This window comes from Lissotriton vulgaris, chromosome 6 (assembly GCF_964263255.1).
Source record: "Lissotriton vulgaris chromosome 6, aLisVul1.2, whole genome shotgun sequence".
NCBI classification, from domain to species: Eukaryota; Metazoa; Chordata; class Amphibia; order Caudata; family Salamandridae; genus Lissotriton; species Lissotriton vulgaris.
In genome coordinates this window covers 442,705,562-442,717,637 of record NC_141694.1, presented here as the reverse complement: position 1 = coordinate 442,717,637, position 12,076 = coordinate 442,705,562, and the positions used below count along the sequence as shown (strand labels likewise).

Below are 12,076 nucleotides of genomic sequence, written 5' to 3'. Positions count from 1 at the left end.
CAATACAAATTTACCAGTGGTTAATGTGTCAGTTTAGGATAATAACAGAAAGAATCACATAATTTGTACCATTTCTCATTATACAAAGACAACCTCACTCTTGGGAGGGATTAACTTCAGCCCTTGACATCCAGGGTGGAAAAGAGACAGACTTGTTTATTAAATGTCCACAAATAAATGTGTGTGGCCATCCAAAAAACGTCAAAGCAAAATATGCCTTACCCATGCACACTCCCCATGCCTTGTATAGGATTTATTCATACTTAGTAATATGTGACAGTGTGGTAATACTGTACAGTAGTCACCAGAAAGTTTGCCACGAGTAAATGCCTTGCAACCCTAGCTTGTTTCAATCATATAAGTACTTTTATGCCTGAAAATTGTTCTAAAACTTGGTAGCATGTAGAAGACAGGGGTGTAGCGTCAGGGGGAGTGTTTGAGGAGTTACAACTTTTTAAAAATGTTATCCTGTAGTAAATAATTTGGGTGAAAGTTCTTTCATTTATGCATAATCAAGTACATATCAAATTATGCCTACACTGACAAAAACACACACATGCGCACTCTCTCATCTCAGTTTTGAAGGCTTCAATAATGCTGATTAGTTTGAGAAATGTTGTGTTGTAAATGCCCCTATCAATCTGCCCTCCTCTCTCTTTCCACTGCCCTTTAAGCCACCCTTATGACCTGCTTCTCATATGTGTTTCAACAAGGTGTTCCAAGGTAATTGTTGGGAAATCTGAAGCTCACACCTCCCAATCTTCTTGACCAAGCTACGCCCCAAGTAGGAGATTTCCCTAATCCAATCTAATTTTTGGCTATAATTGAGGACAAAGGCTCAAAATCCTGAAACTCCTCTCTGCTATTCCAGCCTCTCCTGTAGAAAACAGGGGGGGCTCCTCCGAAATGCCGGAGGAGAGTTGTTCCCCTCTCCCACCAGCGCAAAAAATAAATACAAATAAAACGATAATAAACCCAGGTTCATGATCATTTTATATTGAGTCTTTGAGGCAGGGCCAGGGAGATAACAGGCACCACAGGGAGTGGTGTGCACTGTTATCAATGTGCATCACGGTTTGGCCTGCTGTCTCAGGCCGTCCAAACTGCCATGAGCACTGAAGCTCTCTCCATCCCAGCTGCTTTGCTGGGTTGGAGACAACATGCACAGTCTCCCTGCGAGCACAAATAATCAGTGCTGAGGCCAATCCTGAAACTGCTCTCATGCATAAGAGCAGCTTCAGGATTGGCTGCAGGGGAGTCTGGGAGCTTTTGCCTGCAGTGGAGTCATGAGAGGAGCAGAAGGCGGCGATACGGCAGGCCGCAGGTAAGTTCTTTTTTGGTTTCTTCCCTTTTTTTTGTTGTTTGCCGTCGTCCCCTGCACCCTCCCCCTTCCCCGCTACTTTCCTGTGACACCGGCCGCTACTGGTAGAAAATGCTGTTTTATGATGTCTGCTGTTCTCTATGGCTGCCACGTTGAGATGCCCGGTCTGTAATATTAAAAAGGAAACATGTCCTCCATGACATGCGGGAAAGTGGGTAAAAGAGGGACGAGGAAAAACTTTGATTACCTGTTCCAAGTAGCAAGGAATATTACAGTTTTCACTCACACTTGTGGTCACTTACTGTGCTGGAAGGGAAGACTCATTCTTTTGCTATTTTATTAAACTGTTACACAGGGATTCTCATAAATATGCATTCAATATGAACATAAACGACTTCCTTTATTGAGCTTTTTAATCTTAACCACTGTTTATTCATAGCCCATAAACCAAACTGTGCTTGAAATCCAGCCTAATGACTGAAGGGACGGATGACATTTAGGAGGAAATCTTTAATTGGCTGAAGCACAATGTTAACTCGCACGTTTTAAATTCCGTCCTATAACCTTAAACGGTGCATAACTGCAGAATGTTTGCATGAAATAATGAATACTATTCGACAAAAACTGCAATATAACCTTTCAATTCCCTCTATAAATCACACAACTAACTCTATGTCTAAATAAAATTCAAAATTATGCTTTCAAAGTTTGGCTCTATATTTTCAGCAGATAAAAAGTCTGCTCTGCACTACATTAAGCTGACATTTTGCCCGCTCCCCTCAAACCATGCTGTAATGACTTATTTCTGTCTCAGACTGTGAAGACGTTTTTCTCCCCATTCCGGCCTGTCATGTATGCTCGGCTGTGTTGTGCATCAACTGGCAGCTGGTCTGGGCTTAAATATCGAGCAATGGTTAAAGGTGACATTTATAGATTTTGGAAATAAAAACAGGTATTTGAAAAGCATTTCAGATTTTTTTTCTCCTGTAGAAAATGTGCTGACCAAGTGAACCCATTGTTGAGAAGTGTGAGACATGGTATTTCATCTGGATTTTCAAAATGTTACATTTGTCATATAGATGAAGAATAAAAGTTCACTGTTTGCCGCTTACAATTTAACTGCTGAAGCTGAACAAAAGTGTGTCAGCTTCTTTGTTCTCAACAGTATTCCATGAAAGGATAATGCAAACAATTCTGTGAATTCAACCTTGCAACAGGTTTTCTATGGCATTTTTTGCAAATAGAGTAAAACACAGTTAGGTGACTTCACGCGTATTTTTAACACGCCTTTATTTTGTTTTCAGTTCAATTTTGTGGGAAAATTGCTTGGTCCGAGAGGGAACTCGTTGAAAAGGCTACAGGAAGAAACCGGTTCAAAAATGTCCATCTTGGGAAAAGGCTCAATGAGAGATAAAGCCAAGGTACGGCAGATGAATTATAATTTTGATGACATGGTAATGTGCAACTCACTTGTATTAACAATAATCACGCCTGAAGTAGGTTTTGTTTTACTGGCTGTTAAAAGAATGTGTAAACAGTGATACTATTACATAGTGATTTAGGGCTAGATGTAAGAAGCCTAATTCCGGGCGGTAACGGCCGAAATTACCGAATTTCGGCCGTTACCGACCGGTATTGGGCATTTGGGATGTAGGTGGCTACATTTCAGATTTTACCGAATCGGTAATTTAAGGAATCAGTAAATTACTGATTCTTTAAAATTCCGAATCGGGAAATTACCAAATCTCAAATGTAGGGAGCACTCAAATGAGTGCATTGCACAGCTAAGGATTCGGTATTTACCACCAAATAGAGGTTGGTGGTAAATATCGAAACCTTAGTAAAAAGCTATTTTGTGCTTTTTTTATTGTGCCATGTGGCAGACATACAGGGCCGTAGGGCATGTATGTGTGCCACATGTGCACCCATGCACAATTCAGGGGTGCGACAGGGTGTGAATGTGACACCCTGCCACCCTTGAACATGGTCCCCCTATTACCGATTCGGTATTTACCGAATCTGTATTTACCGATTCTGTAAATACAGAATCGGTAAATCCCAATCGTTCCTATGGGCCTCCATGATTTTATCAACATCTCCAACACCACATTTCCAGTCTTATTTGATTATATGCATTTTCTGCTAAGTAGTCCTGTCAATACAGGGCATCAGTCCCAGCTTTGCTCAGCATGAAATCTTAATGTAAGACTTCCCTTGCAAATGCATCCACCTAGTACTGCTATAAGAGCCTTGAAAAGCTCTCTGGATGTTGGCCAAGTAAGTATGGAGGCACAAATGAGCCATGGGTAAAAAGGTTACTGGGCTCCTTCCGCCTGCAGGTCAAAGGGGGTTGCCCCCATACCATTCATTGCCAGACAGAGTTTTAAAATCACAGCATTTCTCCCTAACCAGACAATTAGGAAACCTTTCCCACTTCTTTATTAACGCGTTTTTTTAAATGAAACGTGTATTTTATTTGACATTCATTTATTTCTTTAATTTACTGCGACCAAACCCCAGAAAACAGTACAGTGTTACCCTGATGGTTTTTCCCATATCAATCAGAAAGGATTGAATCGCAAACCAGGGGAAAACAAAGCGAATTCACAAATATGCCAAACACAATTTAACAAAAAGGCTCTCACATTTTTCTTTTATCCTTAGATTTATTCAGTTAATTCATTTACATTAACAATGGCAATGCAGCCATCAAATTAATATATTTTAGAAAATCTATTGTATGTATTCAGCACTTAAGTTTTCAAAGAAACAAATCATGATCCAGTTAAATGAGTAAGAAGTCCTGCATGAGGCAATAATATTATGTGTTCATTGAAAGAGCATTTTTGCCATGTAAGATCTCTAAATATAAAAAAAGCCATTATTGAAATATATAAAAATGCACAAATTAAATGCTACTAGCAAAAATATCTCCAACAGAAAAATATCAGCACAGACCGACAGAGTTTGGGGCAAAATGAAGTAAGACAACAAAAAGGAGCAGTCCTTCCATAAAAACAAGCCCTTTTATAATGAAGAAAGCAACACATATAACACAGAAAGATAATGTGATCTTTTAAAATCCATAATATTACCAACCGATTTAGAATTGTTGCTTCAAATTAAACACTTTCTTTGCTTTCTGTCTGCATACATTATGTTGTTAATACACATACATTAATTAATAATTAACTATTTTCACCAGAAGCACAATATTTGACTTTAAAATGCACTGTATAAATTCATGCCTTAGCATATCATTCCTTCCTGCTCCTAACGTTGTGACAAAAATGTCATATTGGACAATGGATACTTTCAGTCCTGGTAAACCAGCAACAGAGCTTTAGCCTCGAAAAGTTGCATCTTATTAGCTATGGAAAAAGTCAGAGAAGAGCAAAAGCAGAATTTGGAAATTAATTTAAGAAACTTGAGCAGATTGATTGTCATGTCTGTTTCAAAGGCATACTATTAGCAACAGAAACTTTTCAAAAAGTGATCAGATTTTTTTTAATGTAATTTTCTGCAAGCATTGCATTTAAGGAGTAAATAATTTAAGGTAAAGTGTTGTTTCAATTTAACTCAATGAGGAGTTTACCTCATATGCTGTGAACTATAACATATTTATAAAATATTTAAAAATAACATGCATTCAAAGGCAGAGACCATTTAACTCCAGTGTTAAGTAAGGCAGAACACACCTCAACACCCCCCCCAGTGACTTGAATGCACACACCCAGCCGTGCCACTCCTGCACCAGATGCTGAATGCACAAACAGACAGAGGCACACAGGATGGTAAAATAAGAAAATACCCATTTTCTAAAAGTGGCATTTTCAAACTCAGAATTTAAAAATCACCTTCTCCAAACGGTGCAGTCATAAATTCTGAGTTCAGAAAGCCTAAACTCCAATACTCCATCTTGTCCCTATGGAAAGTTATGCTTCTAAGATGTTACAAAGCAACTCCCATGTTAGCCTATGGGGCAGATAGCCTTTTCAAGGTAAAAAACAAAATGCACAGTATTTCACTATCAGGACGTGTCACACACACAAATACATGTCCTACCGTTCACATACACTGCACCCTGACCATGGAGTTACTTTGGGCCTACCTTAGGAGTGCCTTGCATGTAAGAAAATGGCAGGTTGGGGCCAGGCAAGTGGGTGCACTTGCCAGGGCAACATGGCAGTTTAAAAATGCATGTGCAAACAGTCCAGTGGTAGGTCTGAGACACATTTAAAGGACTACTCATGTGGATGGTACAGCCAGTCCTGGAAGCCTACTAGTATCATTGATTTACAGCCCCTGGCACACAACGTGCCTTTAACTAAACTCTCACCAGTACATCAAATATACCAATCAGATTATAATTTAAACATAGAGCATATGCACTTTAGCACTGAGAAGCAGAGGTAAAGTGCCCAGAATCCTATAGCCAACAAAAAAAGGGTCAGAAAAATTGGAGGCAAAAGGCAAAAACATTTACGAGAACCCTGCAAAAAGGGCCAATTCCTACAGTGTGACAGAAAGAATGAGTGAGCAAGTCTATTTTAGGTGAGAACAATGATAATGTAATATCACTAGCCTCATTTAGATTTTGGTGAATGTTGGGCATCCTCAAAAAAATTCTCATCTACCCACCTTGTTTTTCACCACCATGTAGATGTTCCCACAAGTAGAGCTTCAGATGAGTCTGCCAGCAAAAACCCTTGATTTGGCAGTCCATCTGCTGATGGGCAGCAAGGGTATAGTACTGATCACCCTGCACTATTTAGGGTAATGTGAAAGTCTCTGGATTAACCTGTCTGGGATTGCCTGGTGAGAATTGGTAGTTCAGATCAGGGAAAACAAACAGTGACACTGACATGCAGGGAGAAAAACCAATACATATCAGTGCTATTTTGGTTTTACTGGAAAACATCCTCCCTCTTGGCAAATTTGTTTAATTAACACAAACACATGTTCAGAACAGGAACAAAAACATGATGCCCACTGGGCAACTTTATATGCCATCATGCATTGAATCTAATAGCAGATACAATGAGGCCATGGGGATCCCTCCAGGAAGGCTGGGGTCTCTAAGCATTACAGGCAGTCCTGTGGCAGGACTGTTATCTACCATAGCTTAAATGATGCCATGAATGTCTAAACATATTTCAGAAGCTTTCTTTATATTTGCATGTCGATTTCCTTTTTATATTTTTCCGTCTTAATAGACAAGTTGCAGTTTTGCCCCTGCTTCAATAGTTCTTGGCTGGCACAAGGAAGGTGGTTAGATATTATGTGGGCTACTGGTGGGCTGGCTAGGAGAAATATTAGCAAGACATCAGCTTTCCATAAGAAACTCCCCGAGGAGAGGATATCTTAGGATATATTACTCCTCTGCAATGTCAGGTGGATGAGATAATGGGACAGGGATACACCACTTCTAGGAAGGGTTCCAAGTTGTTTTCGTCGAGTAATGTTGTTTAATTTGTGCCATCCTCTTTAATGGTGATAGTAAACAGACATCCATGATCAGTTAAACTGCAGTTCGGTCCTCCTGTATGTGGATGTACAGGAATTTTATATAGCGCAAATCACCAACTGGTCTCTAAGCGCTTGCTTAGGGAACCCGTCCTGGTATTCCCCTGTGAGATAACCCAGCAGGGTATCCGCAAGGTAGCGCCGAGACACCGGAAGGTATTTGCGCGCTCTAGAAATTTTAAAAATAAATAAATAAATAAATGAAAGCCAGGCATCCCGCAGCGAGGGGCCGTTGTGGAGATTAAGCAAGCTATTGCCCAGAGTCGCAGAGTGTGAACCCGTGAATCGAGTAGGCACCGAAGCGAGAATTGTCGAGTCCATGGACATTTTAGGACTCAAGACCCAGCCGAGCCGGGAATTGAACCCTGGTCCCTGGCTGACCTCTGCTTCCAGGTCTGCCTCCTCTAACCAGTGAGCCACACTGCTTACGGATTAGCCTTTGAATTTCATCCATGATTTTGAACTATGATCACAATGATGTTTCATGACCTCTTCTGGTACACCCACCTACAATGATGAGTATGTGAAAAATCTTTTGGGAGCTTTCCAAAAACCTACTGAAATTGCAGAGGTTAAATGTGGGACTCACCAAAGTGACACTGTCATATTGCGGTCGGAAACAGATACGCCGAAGAGGTTGCATGATATTGTGCACTTGTGGCCTGCACAATGAATGGAACTTTCAAATGTGAATCTGAGGAGGACACTGTCTTGTCTATGGTGATGTCAGTCTCTGGCACGTGGGAAATTTAAAAAGGAGTAAGAAAATGTTTCAGAACCAGAACAGCAATGTTGGATCAGAGCAGGTTGTAAGAAAAACGTAAATGACATCTGGATGTCAGCTAATGAAACACCAGTGTTACCTGATAGTTTGTTGTTTCCAATGACACAACACTCCCATGGGCACACACATTTAGGAATAGATGCAATGACAAGGCTGTTAAGGCCTAACTGGTTTAACCCCTGAATTAGGATGTTTGCATATTAATGATGACCTTGTTGTGTGACATGCCAACAAATGAGTGTAGGAAAAAGAACCCCTGCTAAACTTAGTCACATAGGGAGATCAGGCATTCCTTTCAGTCAAGTCAAGTCAAAGAATTTATATAGCGCACTACATACCCAGAGGGTCTCAAGGCGCTTAGGAAGGGGAGGAGGATTATTTGTCAAATATCCACGTTTTAAGTTGCTTTCTGAATGCTAGGTGGTTCTGGGTAAGGCGAAGGTAAGTAGGGAGTGAGTTCCATGTTTTAGCAGCCGGGTATGAGAAGGATCTGCCTCCCATGGTGGTCTTGTTGATGCGAGGTACGGTGGCGAGGGCTTGGCTGGAAGAACGTAGTTGGCGGGAGGGGGTGTAGAAGGACAGTCGTGAGTTGAGGCATTCTGGTCCGATGTCGTAGAGTGATTTGTGTGCGTGGGTTAGCAGTCGGAAAGTGATTCTCTTATTGACGGGTAGCCAGTGGAGGTCTTTCAGGTGATCAGAGATGTGTTCGTTACGCGGGATGTCTAATATGATCCTGGCTGAGGCGTTTTGGATTCGTTGGAGTTTCTTCTGGAGTTTAGCGGTAGTACCTGCGTAGAGGGTGTTTCCGTAGTCCAGTCGGCTCGTTACCAGAGCATGGGTGACTGTTTTCCTGGTTTCGTTGGGGATCCAGCGAAATGTTTTTTTGAGCATGCGAAGAATGTTGAAACAGGATGAGGATACGGTGCTGACTTGTCTGTTCATAGAGAGTGAAGAATCCAGGATGACGCCTAGGTTCTGTGCGTGGTCTGTCGGGGTGGGTGCTTTTCCAAGGGCTTCCGGCCACCAAGAGTCGTCCCATGCAGAGGGGGATGTGCCTAATATGAGGACTTCTGTTTTATCTGAGTTCAGTTTCAGACGGCTGTGTTTCATCCATTCGGCAACTTCTTTCATTCCTTCGTGTAGGTTAGTTTTGGCGGTGCTGGGGTCATTGGTGAGAGAAAGGATTAGTTGAGTGTCATCCGCGTAAGAGATGATGTTGAGGTTGTGTTGGCGGGCGATGGTCGCGAGGGGGCTCATGTATACGTTGAAGAGGGTGGGGCTGAGTGAGGATCCTTGTGGTACGCCACAGATGACTTCAGTGGCCTCGGACTTGAATGGTGGAAGGCGGACTCTCTGGGTTCTTCCGGAGAGGAACGAGGTGATCCATTCAAGTGCTTTTCCTTGTATTCCGATGTTACTGAGGCGTTGTAAAAGGGTGCTGTGGCAAACTGTGTCGAAGGCTGCGGAGAGGTCGAGGAGGATGTGGGCGACTGTGTCTCCATTGTCCAGTAGAGTTCGAATGTCGTCTGTTGCTGCGATGAGGGCGGTTTCAGTGCTGTGTTTAGCTCGGAAGCCAGATTGAGAGGAGTCGAGGGATTTGTTGTCTTCGAGGAAAGCGGCGAGCTGGCTGTTGACAGCTTTCTCGATTACTTTTGCCGGGAATGGAAGGAGCGAGATGGGGCAGTAGTTTTTGAGTTCGGTGGGGTCCGCTGTGGGTTTTTTCAGAAGGGCGGTGAGTTCAGCGTGTTTCCAGTTCTCAGGGAAGGTTGCGGAGTTGAAGGAGCAGTTGATGACGTCTCGGAGGTGCGGTGCTAACAATGTCTGCTTTGTTGAAGATGTGGTGAGGACATGGGTCTGTGGGGGATCCTGAGTGGATGGAGTTCATCAGGCGGATGGTGTCCTCAGTGGAGATTGGGTTCCAGTCGTTAAGGGTGTTCACGGGGGGAGAATATTCAGCATATGGTTGGGCGGGTTGGTCTCCTGGTTGGTTGTCGAAGCTGTTGTGGATGTCTGCAATCTTGTTGTGGAAGAATGAGGCTAGGGAGTCGCAGAGGGCTTGAGAGGGGGTGATGTCGTTGGAGTTGGCCGAGGGATTGGAAAATTCCTTGACGATGTTGAAAAGTTCCTTGCTGGTGTGGGCGTTGTTGTCAAGTCGATCCTTGAATGATGTTTTCTTGGCCTTTCGGATTAGTTGGTGGTGTGTGCGGGTGGCGTTTTTGAATGCGTCCTTGGTGCTAGTGGTTGGGTCTTTTTTCCAGGCCTTTTCAAGGGAGCGGCAGAGTTTCTTGGACTTCTTAAGATCATCGTTGAACCATGAGGCCTTCTTGTTGTCAGGTTTGCTTTGACGTTTTTTCAGTGGTGCTAAGGTGTCGGCGGTGTTGGATAACCATAGGGTGAAGTTAGCGGCGGCTTGCTCTGGGTTAGAAGAGTGGGCTGGGGTGTTTAGAAGGAGCGATGAGGAGATCTGGTCGATGGTGATTTTGTTCCAGTTTCTTTGCAGAGTTGGATGGAGGTGGTTGATGGGTTTTGGCTTGTTGAAGGTGAAGTGAACGCAGCTGTGATCAGTCCAGAGGAGATCCGTAGTGTGGCTGAAGGAGACATGATTGCTGGAGGTGAAGATAGGGTCGAGAGTGTGACCTGCGATGTGGGTGGGGGAAGTGACCAGTTGTTTAAGTCCGAGGTTGGCGAGGTTGTCCAAGAGGGTGGTGGTGTTGCGGTCGTTGATCTTTTCAAGGTGAAAGTTGAGGTCTCCCAGAAGGATGTAGTCTTTGGAGGGGAGCGCGTGTGGAGTGATGAAGTCCGTGATGTCTTCACTGAATTTTGCGCGGGGTCCTGGTGGTCTGTAGAGGAGGGTGCCTCTGAGAGTGGTCTTGGGGTCGATGTGGATCTGGAAGTGAAGGTGTTCGGAGTTGGCGAGGTTGGCGTCAGAGCTGGTTGAGATGCGGATTGATTTCTTATGGACGATAGCGATTCCTCCTCCAGTGTGGCCGGTACGGTCCTTGCGAGTGATCTTGTAGTCTTCAGGGATGGCAATGGTGATGTCAGGGGCAGAGGAGGCGTTCATCCAAGTTTCCGTTAGGAAGGCGACGTCTGGAGAGATGGTGTCTAGTAGATTCCATAGGTCAATGGCGTGTCTGTGGACCGAGCGGGTGTTGAGAAGGATGCATTGTAGGTGGTTGGGGTCGGGAGTCTGTGGTGTGGTCGTAGCGGAGATGAACTTTATCGAGATGCCTTTTTGCTACGGGTTGAGATATGTCCTGGTCATAATGAGCATCTTCTCGTGATGGGTGGAAGCTTACCCAGCCAGAAAAAACAACAGTCTCACTGTAGCAAAACTGTTATTGCATGAATTCATACCACAGTACGGTATGCTAGTTTCTCGGTAATCAGATCGTGGGACACACTTTAACTAGGAGGTCCTGAAAATGTTGTGTTCAGCATTTTACAAAGTGGCATTGAGGTCGCTGATGAAGAGGAGTTTAAACGTCAAGCTTAAAAAACAACTGAGACTGCATTAGTATGGTAAGAGGATCTGGGTGAAGGAAGAGGCACTGAAACAGGAAGAGTCATCCATAAAGTTGAATATCCAGGAACAGTTATCAAAAGAGATTAAGAGCAAGTGCATCCATTTATCGAATGCCACTGACTATCACTGAGGGCCCAAAGTCGAGCAGTGAATGGGACCCAGCGGGAGCTCAACAAAGGTTGAGAAGATCAAAAAGAGTGTGAGTGCCTTGTCAAATGTATTCTGCACCTGAGTGGACTTACTATATGATTAAGGTACTGAATGTATAATTGGATGAACTGTGTGACATGTACTCTGAACTATTTGAACCTCCATGACATCATTGAAATACAAATTTGATAAAGATATTGAAAAAGATGTCTGGAAAAAACTGAAAGACACTGTAAAGAATAAAACTGTTTGAAAAGTGCTAAAAGACTGAAACAAACTATTAATTTCTTTTTGTTTCAAAGCGATTACGTCGGCCAAAGTTTGCAGAAGAAGGGAAGGGATAACATTTTAGAAGAAGACAAAGTAGGGCTAAGGTTGTCTATCCAAACATTTCAAATTTTAAAAGAGACAGGAAAAAGACTACTTGAACAACAAATTGCAAGGAGAGTATTTGTATAGCACTTTCAATTGAACTCTTGAGCTGTTGCTGTAACACTTTGCTTGAATTAATACGGTTGTACAGCAAAGATGTGTTGCTTAGAAATAGATGCAAAATTATGATGTGTTCAATATTCGTAATAGCGGCACTTATGATTATAATAGTGTTAGTAGGGTTCTTTTCATACCTGATACAGAAATTAGATCCACAAACACAACTACAACATTTGTACACACCACCGATGAGGATCAAGTATCTGAGTAAGAACGACTCTGTAAAATTTATGAGCTATCCTTATCTAGACATTCTATTGAAAGGTTAAGAATGGAA

The 12,076-nt window shown here is 42.8% G+C and overlaps 1 protein-coding gene and 1 long non-coding RNA gene across 2 annotated transcripts in view; one reads left to right on the top strand and one right to left on the bottom strand.

Annotated features, from left to right (window-relative positions):
- Nucleotides 1-12,076, top strand: part of KHDRBS2 (KH RNA binding domain containing, signal transduction associated 2) — a 1,060,381-nt gene that overhangs the window by 307,551 nt on the left and 740,754 nt on the right. The window contains exon 3 of the mRNA XM_086925219.1: nt 2,626-2,742. Within this exon, the coding sequence (XP_086781345.1) occupies nt 2,626-2,742 (117 nt within the window). The remainder of the gene's footprint in view (nt 1-2,625; nt 2,743-12,076) is intronic.
- Nucleotides 1-12,076, bottom strand: part of LOC147707444 (uncharacterized) — a 269,810-nt gene that overhangs the window by 71,582 nt on the left and 186,152 nt on the right. The window lies entirely within an intron of this gene.